Source organism: Falco naumanni, chromosome 9 (assembly GCF_017639655.2).
Source record: "Falco naumanni isolate bFalNau1 chromosome 9, bFalNau1.pat, whole genome shotgun sequence".
Classification (NCBI taxonomy): Eukaryota; Metazoa; Chordata; class Aves; order Falconiformes; family Falconidae; genus Falco; species Falco naumanni.
Genome location: NC_054062.1, coordinates 31,134,032 through 31,160,811, shown reverse-complemented (window position 1 = coordinate 31,160,811; position 26,780 = coordinate 31,134,032). Strand labels below are relative to the sequence as shown.

Here is a 26,780-nt window from a genome sequence, read left to right as displayed (position 1 = left end):
GGTGGTAATTTAGGAATAGTCATTTGCTAATCGAATAATAGTATGGGTTTAATTCAATTTGCTGCAGTGCACCTTGGAACAGTTCTGTCCTTAGACTGCCAGATTAAATTTATTTGCTAATTTTTCCTAGAGGTGAATTCATATGAGAAATACAAATTCTATGTACTTTTTTTTTTAATCAGATACACATTATACTGATGGGATTATTTTGATGGATTTACAATGGCATGTTCACTTTTTTTTTTTTTTTGCTTTCTGCATAACCAAGTCTTTCAATCTTTATAAACAACTCCAGGAATTTATTCTCAAGAAAGATTTCCTGCCCTTCCTTACAGGTACAGATGGACACACATTTTGAACATCCCAGTTACCCCACCCGCAAGCTATACAAATGGGTCAGCGGGGCAAAAAGTCCCCTACCTAAGGATGGAAGCGGAACTTTGTTTTCTATGTGCTTTGAAGGCGGATTTCTTCAGGTTAAGGAAACTATTTGTGGTTTATGGGAAAGCCTTGAGGCTAAAGCACATTACACTTACCAAAGACCAAATTTGCAAGGCTTTTTGCTGGTCACCAGTGGGGTCTCCTCACACTAATAGCTCTGTAAAATGAGGTTATGAGGAATAATATCCTGAATAAACACAGGACAAACTAAGTAAGTCTCTGACGCGACTATAAGAAAGCCCAGCACTGATGTTAATGACAACCACGGCACTGAAACAGAATTGTTTATGTAAGCTTTTCTAATGGTGATTCTTTCTACTCTTATAGAGCTTTTAAAAATCACTAACTTGTAATATTAGAGTATTTACTGATTTCTATTCTCAGATAAGAGCAACCTTTAACTCAAATATCCCACAGCTGACAGCTGATCTGCATAACATTGCAAATACAGCATATAACAAATCTCAAGACAGTGAAATAATCCTTCAGTACATGTCTTTTCTGTGCACTGCAATACAATGCAAGACTTACGGAAAATACCTGCTGAGTGCCAATTCTAACCTGTAGGTACTGGAAAATTAAAACTACATTATAAAACATGATTCTTGTCAGTTAGTGCCAATAAAAGCCCAGCAAGACTTTTTAACCCTTAACCTGTTTAAACATTGGTCACCCTAAGGAATGTCATTTATCTTGTTGCTTAACTCAATAAACCTTTTCTACTTCTTACTGATTTAGCCTGATTAGTACCAAAAGTCATCTGTGAAAGTCCACATATAAATATACTATTCTACAGTACATGTACTCCCATTAGCTTTCATTTACTATGAGCATGGTTTGGTTTTTTTCTTTTGCATATTCTTTCACTCTCTTTTTAAGCTGCATTATTTGAGAACAAAACATTAAAGAAAGGTTGAACTTACTGATCATCTTATTATGGTAAATAACATGATGAAAAGAATGGGACCAGATTCCTAGAGCATGGAGATGGCAGCTCACCGACAGATGGGACTGTGCTGGTTTATGTCACCCGAGGACCTGGCTCTGAATGCCAACATACAATAATCGCTTGACTACAGTACTGAGAAACAAATCTAGTGAGAAGCAAGAGTGTTAAGTAGCTAATCTTTCTGAAGGTAATGTGAAGCAAGACAGGTTTTTTCAGGTTTTTCTCACAGATGATCCACTGACAGAGACTGTTAAGAATCAGACTCCAAGAAGATCAGTGGCAAACTTCCAGGAAGATCTAGCAAAAAAACCTTCTGGTGACAACTGTCACCACCTGCAGAGGAAAGACAGCCCTAGGGAAAATCCCCCCAAACCCTGCCACCATGGCAGAAGCCTTATTTACCTTGCACCGAGCTTGGGCTCTGACCCATCATCTGTCCTGATCCCACTGGTCTGGCACACACAATTACAAACCAGAAAAGACAGATGCTACAAGTGTCCCCAATATCAGGAATAAACACTGCCAAGTATGTGTTTTGAGGTCTCAAATTCTCCAGACATCTGGAAAAAAAAAACCCAGAAGTGACGGAGGATACATACTTTGCTCTTGGATTCCCCCAACCTTCTCCCCAGCATGCTTCCACCAAGAAAACACAGCCCTGCTTATTTTGACAGTTAAGTAAGACACATTTATTTTGCAAAAGTAAGATGGAAAACTGAACTTACCATTAAAATTTAAAGGGGCAAAGCAGCACAGGAAGCTTCTGGGACACCTCAGTGCTCCCCAACAATTTGGTCTTGTCAACCACCACCAAAAGCACCTAAGGAAACCCAAATGCTTCAATTCCCTGTCAATCATGATCTAATCAGCCAACAATGCACAAGACTAGGAAATAATTTATCATCCAAACAGCAGGTATAAGCAAGGTTAGTTCTGCAGTGTTAAATATTTTCAACTAAATAGGGTCTGTGAAAAAGGCTTGTTTTTTCCAAGAAGTAGAACAACATACTGGAGAGAGCTGACAAATTATAACAAGCAGGAGCTGCTGATGAAAAGCAGAAAATAAACTTCCTTTCTTTTCATTCATCATGCATGAGGTCCAGTTGTTCCCTCCAGATGAACATTACCAAGGACACCAACTTCTCTTCTTCTCTTGTACTAACCGAGAACAAACACATTCCTTGCTTAAATGATCTTCCATGGATTTGGTTCAGCCCGATTTAACACAGGAAACCATTGTTTAAAGAAGATCTCTGGAGATCGTTGTCGTTTTAGGGCATGTTGACCACTTGGCTGTAATAAAAGTCTAAATTGGGACCTAACAGTTTCTCAGCCACTGTGGAGCACCTACCTCATGGAATACTAAAAAACTCAATGGATCATTGGAAAACTACCAGGTTTAGGGGCAAAATTCACCCTATAATCCTTAGGAGTATTTCTCCAGGGATGTCTGCACTAAAATTCATGTTACTCACCATTTCAAACTAGTGAAATTAGGAGGGCTTTGCCACAGAGAAATCTTTACTTCCCACTGAAGTTCTTTTATCAAGAATATAACTTGACTTTACTTTTCCAATGGAAACAACTACCACAAGAGGACATGGCAAAAGAACAAAATGTTTTGGGCTGAAAACCCTGAAAAATTTAATTTCAGTAAGATTTCACCTAGTTATGAATGAAGTTCTTTTACAGGCTCCCAGACCTCTCCATCCTCCCCCAAAAGCAATGACAGAAAAGAGGTGGAAGCAGATGAAGAACAACAGGCAACACAAAATTCAATTAACTAAGAAACCTGTGAAGTTACACATCATTACCAGAAAAAAAAAAAAAAAATCCACAATCCAGCCAGAAAATAACTTCAAGTTTACTCCTAATTCAAGATAAGAGTTAATATTGTTTCAGCAGCAATAAACAGTCTCTACTGGAAGGATGCAACTGCATAACTACAACAGGATTATTGCTTTTTGAGATTTGCATCATCTCAGACCTCAGCTGCTGCTTTCATTTGTAATATGAGAAAGACTACCCAGTGTTATTTCATGTTCTAGTTGTTTCACAAAATAGCTGTTTCCAGGCAGAACTGAGAGGTTATAAAAATATTTAGCACAAGGATGGCAAACATCTTACTTTTATCAGTTTTTCAATCTTAAATTCATATGCATTCAGATTGCATTTAATTATCTGTGCCTGGATGTGCTAGGAATAGCAGCTGCTGGGATATGTTGTAATTTCCATTATTTTAGAAGAATATAGTGGAAACATTGATCTGACATTTTGATATCTTAAAGATTTGTTTCCTAAGAGCAAAATTCTCCTTTTTCCCCAAAACTTATCAGCCAGGGCTACACAGAAGTTTGATATCAGGACCAACATACTAAACTGAAAGAAAAATAAGAAAACTTTGCCAACAAATACAACCAAAAAAATTCTTCCGACCTCCCTGGCTTTATTCCCTTTTTTTAAATTTTCAGATTTTTCCCCATCAAACTTCTGGTCCACAAATCCATGGGAGTTTTTCCCCACTGATAAGAGGAGTGAGATGAAATCTCACCTGAATTTTCCCTGGAGCAAAGAGACGTTCAACCAAGATGAAGTGTTTAAGGAACACTGATATATACAGAAATGTTGCCTATGTGTCTTACCAAGAGGAACTGCTACTGGATTTCCCCCTTCACCCATTCCTGCATGAAATAGCCATGACTAAGTCACCACTTGAATCAAACCCAGAACAACTGGCATCACCAGAAAGCTAAAAGTGGTGGTGTTTGCAATGCTTTACCCTTCCAAGAAGTGGTCTTGAGCGCTCCTGGATCATATTGTACATGCTGAATATAAAATGGAGATTGGGTTTGAGAGGCTGAGTCGGCACCCCATCATGCGGAGGGTCACCAAGACTGCTTAAAACAACTCCATCTCCTTTTCAACTGATTTGTATGGTGCACTTTCCAATTGGAGTACTACAGACCTTGGATGTCTATGGCCTAGAAGTCCCTTCCTTTCTCAATCTTCCTGTTTTCACCCTCTCATTTTCCACTACAGATAAGAAAAAAATCTCACAAGGTAGAAATGACCTGACTTTTCAGTTTAAACAAGAAGTAGGAAAAATTTCTCTCCTTTCCTTTCCTCAAACTGTTTATTTTGAGCTCTCTGTACAACTAGAGCAGTAAGAAAGGGCATAGGGCTCCCATGGTTTGATTATTTTTTTTTGTAGATCAGCTTTCAAAGTAAACAAGCAATCCAAAGCGAACCAAGCCTAACAAAAGGGAACGCACTGCCTCTAATGTTCCTTTAATAATAGTTTGGATTGATAACACTAACATCTTTCTATCTGCATACACAGACTAAATTATATAGCCATGTATTTTAATAGGCAGAAACAAAGGTCAAAATCCAGGCACTTTCATGTATGCTATTATAATGAAAAGTTCTTTTATTTTACATTTCAGTTGTGGGAGTTTCAATAAAAGGGAGTCATAGAACGGCAGGGGAGACAACAGACATTTGTATTTCCCTTTTCAGCTGCTATTAATAAAATGAATGAGGCTTTATCTCACCAATCTATTTTGTAAATAAAATAGCCGTAACAACAAAGCAGTCTTTGCATAACTGCTGAGAAATACAAACTTAAATAGCACATCAACTATGAGCTTATGTGGGAGGAAAAAAATACGCATTCATTATGTTTCACATACAGTGGGAATCATTTTGAAGAGGTTACACCTATGCATTTTCTTCCCTGAAGAGACGAAGAAGAGTATTTGGCTGCCTGCAGAAGAGCCAGGTTGCATGAATGCATTTACAGAACAATGTATCTACTTGATAAACTCTGAATACTCCTCCCTAGCAATGAAGACTAGAGCTTTCGCTAAATCTGCTTCAGTGTTGTTCAATACTACACTGCAAAGCTACCAGGAAGTTTAGATTCAGAGAAGCTAAGATAATGATGAATGAAATGGCAAGAGTAGTAAATCACTGTGAATATTAGCAGATCCCAAAGGAAGCTGGACATTCATTTTGAAAATGAAAATATATTGAGGTCATCTTGACACTAAAACTTGTACAGCATTGCTTAAGAACTTGCCAGCAGTCCCCTCTCATCCACATGCGACAGGCAAGGTTTTGCTGACAGAGGAACTTGAATGAGGACAGAGATAGGAGACTCTGCTGTTCAGGTGCTTGGCAGCATTTGTATAAAGGCATTATATAATGTATAGTCCTCTCCTCTCCGCGCAGAGTTTGGCAATACCTTGAGAAACTTTACATTGGTTGATGATGATTTAGATAGCTACAAAAAAAAAAAAAAAATGTATTTTTTAGGTCTGAAGTCATTAGCTCACAGCTTTGATTGCATTTTCTCCGCTCCACCTACCAAATACTGGCTTAGACTAACCAGAGGTTAAATCTTCATTACTGAAAAGGAATTATTTAATCAAAGAATATCCTTAGAATATACATACATCATCTTGCTGTTCCTTAACATAAATTATATGGGACTTGGGTCTTTGTTTGTTTTTTAGGAAGAGATCAGTATGTAAGATCAGTACAGGTAGGCTACAGGTTATATGCTCACCCCACACAGCACCTCAGCCCAGGAGAGGGGCAGGTCACAGAACAGTGGTCACAAACAGCATCACATCACTCCTTTTGGAACACTGCTTGACTGGATTTCTGCTTTGCAAGCTCCTATTCTAATACCTGTGAGATTTATACAAGCTAGTTTTATTAAATCTCCAGCTCAGGTGACAATGAATGTTCCCACTGCTTGTGCAAAACACTATAATCTTTCCTTCTGTAAACTCCGTTTTGCTTGGATTCAGAAATCTTGCTAATAAAGTCTGTTAGGTTCATATGAGTTATTACAAAAAATATATACCAATTTGCAGTTTGGCTGGAGTTATTCTTAGGAGAAAGGGTAAGTAAAAATATCTCCCTCAACATGTTGCAGCAGTATTATTGTACTGCTGTACTATGTTTATATAACTCTAGTGCTCTTACTGCATTTAAAGTGCTAAGACTTAGTTCTACAGCTTTAAAAATACCTAATTAATACAGAAGAAATATCAACTATATCCATCAAGAGCATAATCACTGCCTATAAAGCAGTGACATTTCATTGAACATTTCATGAAATAAGTCCAAGGAATATTTACATCTCCGTCAGTAGTATGAGTAAATAACTACTCTTAGAAAAGTTAATTATTAAGACACTTTAAAATAAAAATAATTAGATTAAAATTAAAAATTAAGGTAACAGTGACAGATTCACATTCTGTTGTCCTGTATATGAAAACAACAGCGTGCAACTCAATTTCTCTAAGAGACAAGACATACACAAGGTTCTCTAACACCAATACAGTAAATGAACACAGTACCTGAACATATCATATGCTGGAAGGCTGCTATAAACTGGTTTGAAGTCTGTAAAAATATAGAAACAAACACTTGTAACAGCGCTCACACAGGCTGGGCCCCAGTGTCACAAACCCAAGCCTTCCTCAATACTGCAGCCACACAAAGAAGTCCACACTTTACCTATTTATGTAAAAATATTAGCAAGAAATATTTATGGACTTTTATAACCAATAAATAATCACAGTTTTGACTTCCAGAAGGTAAAAAAAAAAAAAAAAAATGGGTGGGGGAAGCAAATTTTAGCATGAATTGTTGTAACTCCAAAAGGAAGCAGATGGAGTAGCGCCCAATTTCTGTGGTAGTTAAGAAATCTACAAAGATTAACAAACAGGTTTCTGCTCCAACTTTCTACTAACAGATTTCTGTAACTTCGACAGTTCACAAAAAAACATTAGAGTTCAACGAAACCTTGGGTTAAATGCTGAAGGATATTTAGATGGAAGCCAAGACTGATGCAGCAAATGTACAGTTGCTTCTTTGATCCAGTGCATAAGTTGTGGTGATTTTTCAAGCACTCCAAGTTTTCATGCTGCATCCATAAAAAGCATGCGACTGTCAAGTCATGGAAGTCTTTTTATTGTTCTTTTGCTGTCAGTTCCTAGGTACACTCTCAGGATATTAACACCACTTAAGAAATTACAGTGAGATGCTCTAAGTATTTCCAATTAGATCAAGACCACAGTTGATATAAACATATGCAATTACATTGTCTTTTTCATCACCTGACTAGACAGGGGCATGACTGGAATTATGAGCAAATGATACAAAAGTAGTTACTAAACAATGCCTAAAATAATAAAAACTTTTACCTTAAAGATAAGCAGGTCTCAAAGTAACATTACCAGGTTTCTTGCAAATATTCAGGCTAGACATAAAACAGTCTGAAAACATCAACTAAGGGTTAGAAGCAAACCTGATCTTCTCCAAAGGAAGTGGGCTAAACTTCACTGAAATCTTCAAGAAATATACCAACCAAAAGAGAAACAACCAGAAATATTTTGAACATCTCAACCCTTCACTCCTCTGCTTTATGCACTCTTCCCCAGGACTTGTGAGATGGAGGGATTGCAGTGCCGATATGAAAACACAAAACATTTTAAGGAACATGGTTGATAACCTCCCTTGCTCCTTTGGCCCACATGCACGCTTGTGTGCTTGAAGGTGCTCCAGGAATACTCTTTTAGTGCCAGTGCATTGGCCAAGGGATGGTCTTCAAGCCCTACAAAAACACTTGCTCCAGGAGAGGCCCATTTCCAACTGCCATGTCTTGCACACCTGGAATGACACCCGATAGTTCTGCCCTTGCCTTCTCCAGCACTTCCTCATAAAGTCTGCTCTGCAGTAGGGTAAACTTTGGAATGAAGACATCAATCCTAAAGAATCTCTTAAACCCAGAGCCTGAGAAAATACTCTTGCCCTGGTGTGTACTGGTCTCAGCACTAGACATAGGGGGAGGTATTATTGATAAGTGATTGAAAATTTCCCAGAGGAACAATGACCACTAAACCAGTTATCCACAGGAAAACAAAATCAAATGGGAAACCCAGGAAGGCTTCAGGATTCCAGCAAAGAGCAGTATCTCTGACCACAGGAAAAACCCTGATCAGACTCCTGCCCAACTCTACATTAGCAGGATGAAGAAGGAAAAAAAAAAAAAAAAAAAAAGCAAAAAACCATCTGACAACATTAAACATTAAACACAGGAGTGCAAAGAAGAAACTGCTGCCACAGTACATTTTCACAAAACTAATGGAAAGTCCTGTGAAAGGCAGCTTCTTCAGAGGATAGTGATTTGTTGGCATGCTGTGCAGAAAATCCCACTTTGCCATAAATGCCTAATTGATTCCTTCCTACACGGTGCTCCTTGTGGACACTGAGTAAAAGCTCTCCAATCTCAAGAGCTATCTAACACCTGTGCAATGAGATGTTATTTTTTGACATTTGCTTGGGAAAGCAGATCCAAACCCCTCAAGGAGAGGTTTGGAGACTCAGGTAGGGCCCAAAACACTTGTACTGAAAGGCAGCATAAGTCTTAGAAGCAGATCTGCCTCAATTGTGTTAGAAGAGCCCTAACTGCAATGGATGCTGCTATTACAACCTTTCTGAGTGTCCTTAGGAGATGCAGAAAGGTGGGAACATACATCAGAGGACCTAGCTACATTATCAGGAATATATTTCAAAAGAGTACTCAAAACCAACTGGTCCTACACCAAAAAGTTTGGAACTTCAGGGTGGTCTGAAGGACCACCAATCCGAAGGAAGTCTAGCAAGTATACTCTTTGGGCATACATGACAAAACACACTATGCAGCCAGGCAAATCCCTACCTGCACCAGCTCAACTCCATCTCTCCAGGTATGATCTCAGAGCATGAGATTGACCTGAAATGCCCCAACAGACACAGAGTTCAGCCAGCGTCTCTAGATTTAATTGACTGAACTGGAAACTGCATATTCACTCTTAGCCCCAGAGACTAAATAAATTAAAAACAGACTGAAGAGTTTATAAAGTTTGTTCCAGGAAGTCCTTTTGCCAAAGCTGGGGGGAGGGGGGAAACAACAAACCCCTCAGTATGGTTCTTACAGAGGAATGATGACCACCATCAGTGTTGGTGAATCCCAACAAGAAGCAGCTCATGCATCTGGACTTTACAATGGCAATAACAGCAGGCCATAATAAAGTAAGGGACCTCTTGCTATTACAGTGTACAGCAATACAAAAATTAATGTGCTGCAGGCCAAGAGACATGATGCACTCTCTCCACTGAGGCAGCAATACTACTGCCCCCATTTTGCTATGCTGGACTTACACTTGGGAACAAAGTCATTTAGCCTACTTAAATCCAAACTGGGTCTCCGTTCTCTGTTTTTCCTTCATTTAGAAGAATCAATACTACCAAATCCTTTTTCTGAGAAGAAACTGACTCAGAAGACCCCAAGGCTAAAAGAGCAATTACATCCTATTAAATCAGATCCTTATGAGAGTAGTCCATAAAAAGAGACAAAAGAGGGGTCAGAGGGAGAATGACACAAAGACAGATTGAATGCCGCATTTGTGGATGACTGCAGGTAGCATCCAAGAGTCTGCAGTGCTCATTGTCCAGTTGGGGGGGGGGGGGGGGCGAAATGTAACTGCTCAGTTTGGAGCAAGAAACAGGAGCAAAAAAGGTGATGCACTCCAGCACACCTTCAGAAGTGAGAACAAGTATAAGTGCACTGGCCAACAGATTGGTCATAAAATATTAATTACAGCACCACAAGACCTTGGCAAAGCCTGTAATGATAACACGCAGGAGGCAGCAAGGAGATGGAGAAACACAGTATCTAGATGCCTGTTTTGGTTTTGATTCAACAGCAAAAATCCCCAGAGACTGAAGAGTTGCATTGAATATTTCACCCCTCTGAGACCAGAGAGTTCTGCAGCCTCTGATAGGAGGTCTTCTACAGGCTCTCGCATTCTTCTCTGTAGGTCAAATGGCTAATGAGACTTTGTCTCCCCTTATCAACACCAAGCTTACCATCCTGGCAAATCCTGAAGTTTCTAGGAATGTTCCTTCCCAAGACATCTCTGACTTCCCAAAAAAGCACCTTCCCATGGAAGGTCACAATTAGACAATACGTTGCTTTGGAGAAGCCACCAAGAATGAAGCAAGAAACAAAGTATTCTTTTAAAGGCAAATCTCCATAACTGACAACAAAAAGAAAACTAAATTTAATAGAGGAAAACTACTAAAACAAGGACTGGGGGAAGTGCAGGCTGGTTTTCAACATGGGTTCTTAAAAAAAATGGTTCTTCCCTTTTCATGCCTACAGAAGTAGGAGCCCACAGGGTACTGGTGGAGCTATTTCTCTTTGCTCAAGTTCTCAAGCTGTGGTACAGAGGTGCAACCTCAATAGTAATTTGCAGGACAGTCAGTCAAAGAGGATGTTACAGCACCCAGTGCCAATACAAAATCACAAGCAACGAAACAGTTAATCCAAGTATTTTAACCTTCCTTTTTCCCCCGGCTCACTGTATTATGTCTTCCACACTTTATGGGAATAGCAACAAATATAAAAGAAGGACTCTTCACACCTATTAATATAGTTTCTAAAAAAATTAAGACATCTGTTTATAACAGCATGACTGTTATTCACATGAGAGCCTAAAACTTGTATCTTGCCACCTGATTTATCAACAGCTCTGCTGATGTATTTTCCTTTCATAATGCAACCATCAAATTTGACATACTGCAGTTGACAGGTTCAGACAGAGAGGGAGCACAAGAGGAAACATTTGGTTTCAGATGTGGGATATCACATTTATCCTCATTAGTGTGAGGTAACACCCACACATAACTCAAACCTGTCAACACAGTACAGATCTAGATGTATGTGTCTGAAAGAGACCTTTCCAGGTTTTCATATTTTTAAGTGCTTTCAGAAAATTTTAGAAATATCATGCCCAAAGAAAGCATAACAACAAAGAAGCCAACAAGTGCAAAACTGCAAAACTGGAACTTGGAAAATGTTCGGGTTTTTTTTCCTTAAAGAAAACTAGAGATGGTGGATTAATTTTAGAGGCAGAATACGTTAAACCAGTAAGAACCTTTTTTGGCTCTAAAAGAAACTTTGGTTTTCACGCAAACAATGTGTTGAACCACTCTTACAGCAATATACATTCTCATAAGGTAATATTTCTAATAAGTTTATTGTATTCTCAAAGTGTTTTATTTGCAGACTGAAGAGAGCCAGTATAGACCAGTTCAAACGTACAAGACTCGTCCCCCTTTTCACTACCAGTCTCATCATCCTGGAGGAAAACTGTTGCTGTAGGCGGTCAAAGCACGTATGTTTAACACTCACAGCAATTCCAGCCCCTAAGGAATACTTGCTTATATAATAAATAAGTTAATTTCCACCTTCAGAGCACAGCTACAAGGGAATTTTTTTGGTGTTGCTAGAGAATAAGGGCATCTCTTCACCCAATTAATTTAATACACAAAAGTTGTGGGGTTTTGTGGATAACTGGCTAGCTGAAAAAGTTCACATAGACATAGTCCAGCTGGCTGGACAAAAATGCACATCGCTCTCAGATTATCTGAATTAAAGCAAAAATACACTATCCTTGGCTGTTCTTGTTACACAATAACAGGAAGATCGCGGTGGGAAAAGAATGTTACAGGTGGGAACAGATAACTACGGAAGAGAAACTAGGGGCAGGCTTGATATTTAGGCAACTAACCAATAATGAGCTTAACTTTTGTAATATGTATGAGCTAATTATAACAAAGCATAAAAGGTGACTGTAAGGTACAATAAAGGAAGTCTGCTGATCACTCATATTGAGTGACTGTGTCTTCCCTCCGTTGCTACAGGGTTTTCTTGCTGCTTAGTGAACATAGGAGAATTCAGGGGTGTTCCCTGCCCCAGATTATTTCAGAACCTGATGAAATACCAGTTCCTACCTTACTACTTCACATAGATCCTTCTTTCGTAGTTCATGAGATCCACCCAAGACAAACAGACACGTGCCATTTGCCTCAAAAGTCCATTATACAGCTTCCTTCCTGTACAGCTATAGGGAAAACTTTGGAGGGGAAGAGAAATACTCAACTTGTACAAAACACTACTCAGGAAACACACGTTGCTACGACCACCCAAATCCAAAAGCTCTCCACATCCTAATCAAGGTCTCTGTTCTAAGAAGTCTTTCACAGCCACAGGACCTCGTTTGTGTTACTATTTAATGATCATGCAGATACCTGATGACAGCACGGCTGCTAAGGAACAGAAATACTTAAAATGCAAAGAACAGTCTGTAAACAGCAAAAACCCTGCCTGAGGTCAGGTAAGGTATAAAGCCATAAGGAGATCTCTTTTCACGGGGCTCCGATTGCGATGATACCTTCTCTCCACCCTGGCACCTATCTAATAGTGCCTTTAACGGAGCCCCTCAGGTTGCTGTGCCTCACTGTAGGTACCTCCTGAAAGTTTCCCTCCTCTCTGGAAGAAATAAGTTGGCATCAACCTAAAGAATTCTGTTAACTGGACAAATGTATCCCTGACTATCTGCATTTAATACGTAAGGCATCTCTAAAGTGGTGTGTGCCGCAAGTCCATCAGACCCACCTACCCCAAAGGACTAAACTAAGTAACAGTACACGCAGGATGAAGCTAGAGAAATAAAGTGTTTCAAAGACTGGGATACAGTGGAGCCAGCAGTAGTCCTGAAAGTCTAAAGCAGGTAAACTGGGGGCGGTTATTTTCCTAGAGGTGGAAACCTGACCAGCAAGACACAGACTATGGCTAGAGTCAGCCCAGAACAACAACAAAAAAAGCTTATTAAACTTACTAAAAGCAAAGTAACCCTAAATTTGGGATTCCGCTTGCTGAGAAATTTCAGTTTCAGCTCCTGACCTACAACTTTCTTCTCTTGCTACCAACCGAAAGCTGAACAAGAGCCCAAATTCAGGACAAACCAGTATTTCCAAGGCTTCAGACCTGGTAAAAACAGCAGTCCTTGGGCTTTCATACCTAGGATCCTATCTGCCTCAGTGCTGCCAGGCTGTCTTGGACAGAAGGACCCAGAACGACTCTCCAACAAGCATAACTCTCATTCTATAGTTCCTCAAGGCTGTATCTTATAAAAGCCCAGGCAGGAGCCCACAAGAAAACTAGGCAAGTTTCCAGTTAAATCTTACCTGTATTCCAATGACTTTCAAAAAAAAATCCAAACCATAAAAAAAAATAGGGTTGGGGGACGGGGACAGGGATGACGATGATCACAAAAAACCCAACTAAATTCCTTGCATCAAACTTCTCAGATTCAAGAAACGCAGAGGCAGTCCAGAAAGTACAGATGCACACCCAGGAGAGCGAAGTCTACCAGGACTGAGGCAGTCTCCTCTTTTAGAGGTGATTGAGTGTATTAGCAGCTACTGGGTTTAGAGGATTAGACTAACCACACATCTCCCTTAGCTTTGCACAATTTAGGAGCTATTCTACACAAACACCCCTAAAAACAAGCTCCCAGATTAGCACATGTCCAGGCCAGAGGGTGTTTAGATTGACAGCTCCTCAGTTCGATGGGTGCTTCCCTCCTGTTGAGACCAATGAACAAAATCCAAACCAGCTGAAGCATGGCACATGTCAAAGGCACACTCCTACCTGTCAAACTCAACACTTGTCTCTATCCAGCATGCTGCAGAGAAGTCAGTGCCTCATTCTGACTTCCCACTAGTACCACCTCACCATTTCTACTCCCAAGAACATTTCCTTCAGCTTCCTCCTCTCCCCATCTAAATCAGAATTTACAGCACCCTCCTATCAACCTGTACTGTGATGCACTTCTCCCTGCCCAGCTTTACAGTTTGACACATAATAGGTTGAATAATAGGATGTATGAAAGATGTTCTTGTGTTTTTGATAACCTATCTTTTCTCAAGCTTCACTGTATTAGCCAAATTTTCATTTCTAGAGTCCAACCTGTTTGTACCGGTACTGTTCTCGCTCCTGATAACAAAAACAAACAAACAACAAAAAAAACAAAACAGGGAGGGCAGGAAATATGAGGTATGATATGGAATAATAGGACAAAGAATACAAAGTTTTAACCCTGTCATCACATGCATGGGAGCATGTGACTGGAGGGGAAAAAGTCAAGCCCACTAGCATGGGTAGTGTTGGGCAAATACACAAATAAAAAATGACTGCATACATAGAGCCAGTACTGGACAGCATGAAATTACCTTTCTGCTAGAACCAAAGACAACATGGACAAGTGGAATCAAGCCTTCTCCTGACTCTTTGCTGAGGTACAATGCTACAGCCATTCCCACCCAAGGAATGTAGCAAACCTGCAATTACATTCGGAAAGCATCATCAAGCCACAATGAAGAAGAAAGAGCCAAGAGGTCAACACTTACTATTATCCAGCCTTTTAAGGTTCACCAAGCTCAGTGAGTGTCACATATGTATGAATTTTAACATCCATGGTAAAGAACCAAAATAATCAAGGATTGTAGTTACAAAGGTCTCACCAGGACTAGCAGAGTCCTCATGTCTAGAGGGGAAAACTAAGACGCTACTGCTGCTTCACCACAATAAAAGAGAATGCAGAAAGTAACAGTGAAAATGATAGATGTTTTCAAATCTATCTTAATTAAAATTATTATTTAAAATATGTCTAAGGAAGCATCACCAATATATAACAGACTATATATATATAAATCTTCTGGTAAGAGGCTCTATTTAAACAGTGAATCGTAAATTATGAACAAGCATAAGAGTATTGGTTATCAAATGCTCTACATGAGCAATTTTTATTTATATTAATCATGGCTATAAGTACAAGTAAGGAAAGAGAGTAATTAATGGAGGAAACACAGCATTTAGATTTTTGAGAAAAGAATATACCTCTCATACTCACAAGTATGGGTTTCTTCAGTATAGTTTTGTAAAGAATAATGCTTGTAGTGTAGTTGGGGGGTGGTGGGGCATGTTAATAACCGACAGGACACAGAATGATGAGCCAAAATGATGAGTGAGCCTGTTCTCATAATTATAATCCAACCCATTTGATAACATCTTCTTCCATTTCCATTACTTCATCATCACTCATTGCATTATGTCTAAACATAGACTATAAACTCTTCATAATTTTGTTTGTAAAGCATTATGCATATTTACGGAGCTATCTAAATAATCTTAAATTAAGTTACAAGACCAACCGAAAGCTGGGGGAGAGCCAAGTCATGCCCTCATACATAGAGGGCTGGATTGCCAGAAAAGCAAGAATAAGCTGAAGTGCCCAAAAGACACAAAAGTTGTCTTTGACACACATTTCATTTAGAAAACAAGAATCAAGAATTCAGTCACAGAGTTTGGACCAACAATTAGAAACATCTGGTAAATTCAAGGAATTGACACTACTAGTACATCATCATCAGATTGTCAAACAAAGGATCATCTGAGTACCAAACAGTGTTCAATACTCCCAACCATGGTGGAAACCGCTCTGCCCAGAACTTCCCTCCAAAATCCTCTCCATAGAATATGAAGAGGCTGAGCAGGAGATGAGTATACACTTTAGACAGTGTGCTGTTGTTACGGGCTTTTTCAAGGGACAACTTTAAAGGAAACACCCAAAACCAGTCATGAAGCAAATATACTGTAAGCATGCCTCTGATGTGGCATTGTTTGGGAAGCAAGCATAGAGCCGTGCAGTGAAAAACCTCCACATTTTTACTATAAAAACAGTATTATTCAAATATAATTTTAAAGCAGTTGTTGATAGAACAGATTCTGCACCTCATCCAAGTCGTCTCTGTATTTAAATGGAGGCCTGAAAAACCTAAATCTTTCCATGTAATGCTGGGGGTGGAAACATATAATTTGCTTTGGCATCCCCCATAGCCTACTTCATAATGCAAAATGCCATCTGAATATGCAAAATTGGAAAATATGAGAAGCCAAAGGAATTAAACCTGTGACTTGAGAAAGAACTTCACCTTAAAAGGACAGAACATTAAAGCTGTTTTGGGAAACCAGCAAAAAGCATTTGCAACTATACAACATTAAGAGTTTGGCAGAAAACCGCATTTAAAAGGTGGCTTACTGCCTTGAAAATATTTTTGTTTAAAAGAACAATTTAAGAAATGAATTTACACATGTACACATACATACAAACACGCAAGTTATACATAACCTGTAGTTTTCATATATTTGCTCAAAAGATACAGGCAAGCAAGAAACCTCCATTCCCCTCAGGTCTTATCTGGCCAAAATGCTTGCAAGCCTATGAGATGGCTCTGGTAAGCAGCAAGAAGAATTTTATAAGCATTTATCCATTTGCATTGTACCAAATCAAACAGAATTTGCTCACTGCATTTTCTTAATTCAAACAGTGAAATTTGACTCAAAACTCCTTATCAGTTACTCTCAGAAGAGGGATGCTGTAGTAGACGGACACGAGGTTTGATCAAGCTTAGTAACTCCTACAGATGAACATGCACTTCCTTTAAAAAAAAAACATATAAAATATGCTCAATTTGACACGTGAAGAGTTAGAGAACTTGGAAAGAATAAGATATAACACGCAAATAGCTGACATTTTGGAGAAGCAGGTCGCTGGCAACACCAATTCCATTATAAGATTTTCAGAAACCTGATGGCTGCCAAGAACAGCAGAATATCCATTGCTCTCATGTTCCACCAAGAAAACAAAACTCTGCTACAACACATACTGTGACAAATCAGATGTGCTAAACTGCAGATGCTACACTTACTTTGTGCACAAGACAGAAAAATAACATTTTCTATTACACAATGCATTGCTTCTGCAGAGTGCCCCATGTGCTTTATCAACATTTCTAAGTTTGTCCCCACAATAAGGCAGCAAACCATGACCACATTCTCCTTGTTTTACAGTCATTTCCTCTTCCATAACACCATTATTTCTGTTAAGTCCCTAATTTATATAACAAACCATTGATATTGCCTCAAAGCCAAAGAACTATATTCAGTGGATTTAGTTTATTCCAACAGATCTCAGTGCAAGGTTAACAGCTTTCACCCTATTTCTTTATATAGGGAGGCACACAAATCTAGTCAAAAATTTTCCAGGTAAAATTAGTCCACACAATTTTTCAACAACCATATTTAGACAACATTTTTGTCTCTATATGTGTTGAAAAAAAGGAAATAAGTATCAGCTTTTAAAATCATACCTTCCATGACATACACCAGGGAACCCACATCTCCTTCCTTGATGATGCAGCTGTCTTTGCCATACTCCACGGGATACATACAATCCACGATCTCCTGGATCTGAGACAATTCCAGATTCTTCATGAAGTCATTGTCAAGGATCGCTTCCTTTATTAGCTCCTTGGACCTGTGGCAAAAAAAGACAAGATTTATCCGCATGGCCAACAGCTGAGCTGATTAATAGCATGGGAACTTCAGCACAACCACATGGTGCTCCAATGAGTATTTTCTTGGAAAAAAAATCCAGAATTTCAGTATTTTCCTAAAAAACTGATGAAGTCTATGTGCAAAGTAGTAAAAAAATAATTACAGAAATGTTAACTTGAAATTATTTTTTGTAAATAAGGTTTAGATACATCGACAATTGAAATAAAAATAGATTTCATGTGATTGCAAGATCCTCTTTTAGCTACAAGTTTCTCATCTGTAATAACACCAAAGAATAACATGGCTACTTGAAGTATCTTCCATATACAAAACTGAAAGGAAATACAAACAAGAAGTTAAAGAACTTATGACTTAGTTTATTATATTTTCTATTAAATTATACAAACTGAAGCACACAAAAGCATGATACCGCACTGTCTTTCAGTATTACTCGAACAGCAAAGGCCATTATATTCACCAGAGGAGGCACCACTGCTACAGGAGTAACACCACCATTAAATCATTTCTTTGTGACTAAAAGGAAAATTCCGAAGTTACATTGTATATTCTGTGTGCACAGAATTATGCCTGCAGTTTTAGTTTGGTATGTGGTCAGGTTGGAAGTTTGGAGTTCTTAGTAGCCACTTCACAAAGTTGAGTAGGGAAGGAGTTGTTTGTGAGCATACCAACTTCAGAATTCAAAGTTCACACATTCTCTGGGAGACTACCCAAATGGGTATGTAATACAACCCGTTACCTCTAGAAGTGTCTCTGCCAGCATCATGTTACGACAAAAAACGTGCAACACCACCACTTTTTCCTGATTTTCCTGAGATTCTTTCAATTTCTACAACTAAAGTACTCGCAACATGGTGAGTCATGCTCAGGTGAGCTCTCCAATCTTCCCTTCAGACTGTCAAGTTCAACTTATCCACCTGCTAATGCAGCATAACCACCATGTTATGACATTTTGCAAAAAATTCCTAAAGCAACTTGCACAAATGAACAAATGAGAATGCTAAATTAGATCTATGACACCAGGTCCTCAGCCCTTTATTTCTCACTCCGAAGCTCCAATTCTGTGGGCTGAACTATTTGCTAATGTGAACATAGCCCAGGCAGATGACAGCTACCTGCAGAGCAGAGCTTGCACATTCAGAAGTTTTATGCTTTTAAAATATGAATATGAAACAAGGTTTTCAAAGAAAAATAGATTAATAGATCATGTCTTCTTGGAAAAGAGCCAAATTGAGACTTCAGAAGCCCAAAACCAGCCAGACAGCCTTGGAGATACTATGCTACAGTCCTTTTAAAGTATACCTCAAGGTTATACATAGCACAGATTCAATTCATTAACATTTAGAGAAGTTTTTTATGCTTTCAGTAGTTTTGACGTTATTTCAAAAAAACATGCTACTTTACATCAGAGTCCATCATCACTGACCCAGGCAAAGCACAGGATGGAAAGCAGACCAGACTTTTCAAGTCCTGTCTGCAAAACACAGACTCAGACTGCTACAACTGTTTGGCTCTTGAGAAATTTAATTTGACACCACATACTGTCACTCCAATTCCTTGTGCATGAAAATAAAAAACACCAGAAAAACCTACATCTATATTACTCCTTGCTTTCAGTAATGCAAGAAGCTGGTAATTTGTGAGGTTGACCAGATGACAGATAAACCTATTTCCTTATTCCCTCCTCCTGTGCTAGGGCAAGACTATGCCTCCTATGCTCTGCCCTGACTCAGTACTGTTCTTTTGGTCTTAGCCACCCCCACAGATCCCCCAAATCCTTCTAACAAAGGCACTAATTATTAGCATTACTCAAACTGCCTGCTGAAGAAGAAAGCATAATAAAAGCTTTCACATTAGTCATATCAACTAGCATTACAATTTCAGCCATTTATTTCATTCCAAGGCTCAAAATGAGGCTTTTCTCCTTGATAAAGTCAGCCTTTCAAATGGAGTGTTTGCAAGAATATCCTCAAGAGACTGAAGGGAATTCAGATATGGTTCAAGTCAGACCTCTCCTGTTAATTTAGAGGCCCTCAGCAAAAAACAATGCTGCTCTTGTTGGAATCAAGTAGAAGGATTTGAAAGGGATCTAGGAAATTCGGTCTAAACAACAGTGAAGGAACCGCACACAGCTAGGAAAATCCATTAGAAGTCTATTCTGGGGAAAAGCCCCAAAACATACACAACATGAACAAACTTAGGAAATTCATGAGCTATTGTCACAGTCTAAGACTACATCTGAACCAACTGACTCACAGCCTCTGCTCTTCCACATGGAAATATCACAGAAATTAAAGCTCAAAGACCCACCAAGTCATTCAAACCCTTTTAACAACAATAAAAAATAAATCTATTAAGAAGAAAAACACACTGGCTAGGGCATTAATAACAGAGTTTCATCTCTGCCACATCCTAGCATCTTAAAATTAAGTATCTCCATAGAATGGTCTGGATAATAACTCAGTCACGCTTGACTGTAACCAAAATAGATATTATTAGTTAAGGATAATTAGTTAAAATGAGACTTCAAATACAAAGAACACAGTATAACAAAAAAGCACCTCCAGCTGCCCGTAAACAGCACCGACTGTAGGAGCAAGCACTTTGCACTCTAACTGCGTATTTATGAGTGTATTCGCATGAGACTAAACCACACTTCACAGTTTGTAAGCTACAAACCTCATCAGGAAATATTCCATCCATCTTTAAAAATAAATAAAAAGCTCGGTTTGACATATTTAAAAATTAGTTGATTCTAAAAATACATTGTCATAGCTACAATAAGAGTTACTCTATTGTCCCCCTGCAAGAAAATATTCGTCACTCCAATAATTCCAAAAAAATTATTCATGCAATGTAAAATTGCCATTCTCACATATTTGCACATGCCAGGCTTTCAGCAACTTCTACATTATTTTATTAAGCCATTTTCTTTCAATATAATTCACAAGTGAAATTTCAGGTAGACAATATTTTTTTCTTTTGTATTTTTTTTATATGAAATGAAACTCAAAGCATATAAATTAACTCACAGTTCACAACTATGCCATAACAAATGCTTTTCTAAACTACACCATTTCTTAATCATTATTATTATTTTAAAACAGCATATGTCCCAGATGTTGAATACACAAATGTACCACATATCCACTTAATATAGCTATATCTGAATCGATACTAAAAGCTATTTAAAATGGTCAAAAACACACTCCTGCCATTGCAAGTGGTTTACACAAGATACAGCTGTTTCATTACCTTTTATTTTAAAATAGTGTTTATTCTGTATTTTCTGAGTCAAGATTCTAATAGAAACAATCTGCAAACAAAATCAACTACAGTATTTATAAGGGACTGGGTCTATTCCCAGATGATCCTCTTTTAAGAAGGGGCATTTTCAAGACTATTTACTCTAGCACTGTCGAACAGCTCCTAATGCAGAGGGTCATTTAGAGTAGAAAGTAGTTGTCATCTCTGCAGAGGTAGGAACCTGACACAAAGCCATCACTATATATATATATTTTTTTTTTTAAAGATTAATGATCAAATGTGATGGAGACTTGAGGAACAATTTAAAAAAACAAAAAACAAAACACCACACAGAAAACATGTGGGCACAGTCCTCTGCAACACATCCTTCCCCAAATCAGTTTAAGTCCATCACGGTAATTAATAAGGCAACAGTAGGAACAAGCTAATTTCATTCTAATTTGCAGAAATCATGCTAAAAGCACCTTAAGAAGTTTCATACAACATACTTAAAAACCTGGAAATGACTGCCTCTCAGAAGAAAAGCATATAAACGTGCATTAATTCACAGACCACCCAGTCCTGTACTGGGGGCTGCTTCAGTCCACCAGCCAGATCAGATCCAGCCACCAACCCCACCAACATGACAGCTCAGGAGCAGCAAGATGCCTGGGAAAATAATCAGCCACATTTTCTGTCTCGGCAGGCAGGGGCTCTGCACAGAAGCCGTGTTTCAGCTGTGCTGGAAAAGGCTCATATTAAAAGTGTGCTGTATTGCAGTGGCCATAAAATGCAGGATTTGGACAAGTGTTTTGCCCAGAATCCTGCTACTAACATCCATTGGCTACTCATCAAGCATGAAGGCAGAAGATAAAAATCTGGGTTTCTAACAGATGCGAAAAAAAGCCTGAGATGTTATGCAGCCCTGGATAAGAAGCAAAGTTAATGTTTGCAGTGTACATAATAAAATACCAAAGCCTGTATTACAGCCTGTTGTTATCTTGACAGTAATTTACATTTTACAAAGAGCAGGATGAACAGGCATTTCAGGCTCTTCATCCACAGCAAGGAAAAAAAAAAATTCCTCAATGCTACATCCGTATCTTCCAGCACATACAATAAATACTAGAACAAAAAGTTAATCTTATCCCAAAAGGTCTTATTTCAATATTGGAAAAGCTGCTTGCTGAGTTTAAGGAAAGGAATAATTTAATTATAGGTGGAAAGACTACTGCCGTATACATCTAGAGATGCTTACAGAAACACAAAGCCCTCCTTGGCACGTTGGGTGCTGGTACAGCACCAGTTTGTAATGGAGTCTGCAGGAACCTGCAGTTCAAAGGGCGCAGTGGTAGCAACACAGGTATCATTCTCCAAATCAACTGCTGAAAAGAGTTAACTAAAAAGAGGTGGATCAAGAATAGGAGAAAATAAACATTCAATTTGGACAACACTGACACAGAACAGCTGGAAGCAGATCTGAAATTTATGGTGTTCACAAGTATACCACCACAGCTATGTACAAAAACAATTCTAAACTACCAGCAAGAAAAATGAAAAGCAAGGTACTGGGCAGACAGGCTGGAAGAGGTCTCAAAAAAGGGAAAGAAAAAGTACATTTTGTATTAATAGTCAATAAGAAAAAAATACACAAGACCTTTTCTTTAGCTGCTCCTCTCTCCCAACTTTAAATAAAACTTTTCAATATGAACTTTTATGCCAATGCTAATGGGGGGGAGGAAGAATGTTTTTTCTACAGCCTCCCCCATCAAGAGTCTGCCAACTACTACTAAAGACCTAAACCCCCATATTTAGGAAGGAAATATCTACAGGAATTTGACCAAGCAGAGACACAGAGCTCACTGCCAGAACTGAAGTTTAAAGCAGTAAAAGTGCAGCTTCCTGGGAGATTAGAACTCCTTATTTAGAATCATAGAATCATTTAGGTTTGAAAAGATTAACAGTATCAAGTCCAACAAAATTTACTCATATGATAAACCTTGCTCAAAATTACTACAACCCATGGCATCTTTTTTGTGATGTTTCATCGCTGCTGTAAAAATCCAATTAAGTATATGGGTACATCCTTTAGATCTATCCACCAACTACACCTATCAAGCATATTTGTAGAAATTCATACCCAAGCACTGCTTTTTTGGGAGCTTCCATATCCATAACACTCCACAATTAATTAAGCTGATTTCAGTAGATAAGAAACAGGGAAAAAAATCTGCAGCCTCTGACCCAGAATGAGCAGCAATGCAAGAGTCAAGGCAATCCTTACAACAACCATCTGTTTCAAAATCCATACCGTGAAATGTTTAGAAGTGTTTACTTCTGCAAAATGGGGGTGGGGTGGTAAGTACTTCTTTACAAAGAGAAAACATGGCCAAGTATTACAACTGCTCCTGATTTCCAGAAACTATTCACCAGGATAGGAATACACTGCAAAAAGTGCTAAACAGAGGGTTTTTTAAGTTATATCAAGACATACCTCCATTTCATAAGGGGTTATCTAGTATCCAAGTAACACAAAAAGCAAAGGCTGCAAGTTTCTAGCAGGTCTGGGGAAGCTCTCCACTCCAAGTCCACATTCACAGAGCTTTCAGTGATGTTTTTAAGTCCTTGTGTACTTAAAAGAGTATGTAAGATGGATGAGAACATACACTTGCATGCTGCTCCAGAATAGGACCTCAGTGTTTGTGTTCCCAGTCTAGTTAACAACAAAACACTGGAGTTACCAATTATGAACCTTTTTGTCACTTTAACCAACAAAACTAAAGTAAATCTCTGATGGAAGGCTGTTATGTTTAATCACTGAGGACAGTGACATCAAGAATGGACAAGTTAAATAATTTTTTAAATGTTTTTTTAAATCTCCACAGAGATGCTCCCTTCCACAAAGAATAGGCCCCACCTTCTAAAAAGTAGTGAATATATAGATACAGAAACCTTACTAAAAATTGCTGTTGCTTCCTATAGAAATACTCAATGCACCAAGTGGCCACAGATCCGACGTCTATTCATCTGCATACTTAACTTTCTTGGCTGTTTATGAATACTGTGGCCTGGCCAAACATACAGAGGTTCAAAAACAACAACCAAAAATCATAAAGCCTCAGTGATATCAAAATGACTGTCAACAAGAGACAACAGTTGAGATCTCTTCGTTGCACTCATCCCTTCTCAACAGGTTGCATTACGTATTGCAGTTATCGCTTAGGTTCCTATGTGAGAAATAGAGGGAGAAAGTAGAACCTTCCAAGATGATTATCCCTCAACCACCAATTTGAAGTCCACAGTCCTCAGGAAAGCTGGTTTTGCAACCAAAGTGCTTATGTTGTTAGATAAATTATTTGTGCCAAGTCCATCACAGAAAGGTGGAGGTCCCCCCCAACTGCTCTAGAAGGTTTTGAATTAAAGGCAGTAAGAAACACCTGCAGCGTAAGGCAGTATATACTTTTTGCATGACAGCAGTGCAGTAGGAACTGTTGTTTTCTGAAGTGCATAATACTGGATAATGTCTTTCAATACTAAAGACTGCAAGCACACAAATGGATCTTCTTTTGCAACTTACAACCAGAAGCAGGACAGTACAGAATAGCACAGACCTTTCGGTAAAATCTGGGTCTTGTTTGCACTGTAATGCCATTAATAGTTGATAACTCTACATTAGCTGTTTGTTTTGGCTATGGATAATGACCGCCTTGAATGTTTCTTAAAGGGAATTTTAAATATAACTCCAGTGAACTATTCTTGTCTCATTAACTGGGAATAAGAGTAAGATTCAAGTCCGGGACTGAATAACATGAAGGCCCTTAAATGTACTTGTGGATTTTCTTTACATTGCTTGCTTTTCCACAACATACAACCCACAGCATCAACTTCAAGTTGCAAAAGGAAATTTCCGAGTAAGACCTTAAGCATCTTCAGCCAAGACTGTTAGTACATAGTTGGATAGAAGAATGTTCTTCAGAAGAGTACACTAAAATTCTTTTAAACTGAGACTTTGATTAAAGAGACAAGCAACAGGGAAAGTAACTATGCCCTGATCTAAACCTGTGAAAAAGAAAAACCACCTCCTCATTTTCATATTTCTTGGACTTAACTACAACTTCCAGTTGCAGAATCGAGTTGCTCTGTAGAGACCGTGTTGATCAAACGCTCCACTTAGGATTTCTAAATATATCAGTAAAAAATTTACACTGCTGTTCATTATGTCATATTTCGGCATTTGACATTTAAAAAGCAAAATAATTTAAGAAAAAAAAACACTAAAGTCTCCTTTCAACTATGCTGAAAACTGTTGTTAGTATAAAAATACTGTAGGCAAGAGTTGGTTAACTCTTGCATTTTAATATGTCTCACCCCACAGATCTTACCACCCTTTTCTAGGCTAGTATTTTGCATCCTACAAAACCCCAGGTTTAGATACTGGAAACGTTGGCAAGCTCAGAAAAAAAAAAAAAAAAAAAAAAAGTCAGCTCTTGCCAACACAATTTGCCTACTTCTGAAATATCTGACACCCCCAAGGAACTCCCACATGAGCTTCATTTTGAGAAGCCACTATCAATTCCTCCAAACAGGATCAAGCAGCTACTTATTACCTGAAGCAAACAGTAGAAGATTTCGGCAGCTAATTATAGGTGAAAACACATAGCAAAGTCATGATGGAGGAATGGGCTGTCTCTCAGAGATGTCTGGCCAAAAAAATTGTTTTTTGAAGGGTGTTATCCCAATGCATATCACAGTTTTGGTGTTCACATCCAGTGCAACTGAGCTGGACTTTTTGCACCGACAAAAATAGCAAAGAAAACATATGTACCCATATGTCACAACATCAAGGGATCCAGAAACAATCCAACCCCTCCAGGAACATTTCAGTTACCAAAATTGAGTCACAGAGATCCAGACAACACATCTTGAAGGTCACGACAATATATCTTGAAGAGAACCACCTACTCTAAAAGGCAAGAGTGGCTCCATCAACCAAACAATTATCCATGTATGCTTCCACTCTTGGCAGCTCCACACAGTGAACTCTGACTGGAAACTGGTATGAGGAGTCTAGCTAAATGGCAACTAGAAAAAGTTCCCCAAAGTTTATTAGCATATTTTGAGGTCTGCCTGGCTTCATAGTGATAAATGACCATGCAGACAGAGAACTACATTCAGATGCCCTGGAGAAGAAAGTGACTGATAGCCACTACGGAGATGGCCTTCACCTTGGTGGAATAAGCAGGAAATCTGCCAAGTGGATGATAACCTAATTTAAATAGATGCAGAAATCCAATTAAGAGATCCTCTGAGCAAAGACAGCTCATTCTTGTCTCTTGTATTAGAGGCTACTAACACATTGCAAACTTCTAAATGCAGTGTTGTCCAGGTGAAATGATTGCGCTCTGCAAAAGCACTTTGCTCCTCCTCGGCATAAGAAAATCAAAAATGAACATTGTCGTGACAGCATAAATATATAGCTGATTCCAGTGTAAATTTAGGAAGGGGTTTCACAGAAAATGGGATGTATGGGGGAGGGGGAGGAAAGTGACAGAGATTGTAACGGCATATACTCTGATTCACTTAACACTTTTGACAGATGTTACTGTCACTAGGAAAGCTGCTTCAGCTCTTGCTTTTCAGTCACCTGGAGAAGTCTCCAGTTTAAATGCCATAGGTGTTCAACAGCAGAATGCAGACAAGCCCTTGAAGCCTTAGTCTTTCAATAAACATTCTTAGCGATTTTAGGAAGAAGTATTTCTTCCTTCTTTAAGAGTCAGTAAAAGGACTGATGTTAGCAGCCATGCTTTGAGACACAAATAT

General features: G+C 38.7%; 1 protein-coding gene across 2 annotated transcripts in view; it reads right to left on the bottom strand.

The window, feature by feature from the left end:
- Positions 1–26,780, bottom strand: part of PRKG1 (protein kinase cGMP-dependent 1) — a 504,212-nt gene that overhangs the window by 419,227 nt on the left and 58,205 nt on the right. For both annotated transcript variants that reach the window (XM_040607240.1, XM_040607238.1), the window contains exon 2: positions 17,510–17,676. In XM_040607240.1, coding sequence (XP_040463174.1) covers positions 17,510–17,676 — 167 coding nt within the window. The remainder of the gene's footprint in view (positions 1–17,509; positions 17,677–26,780) is intronic.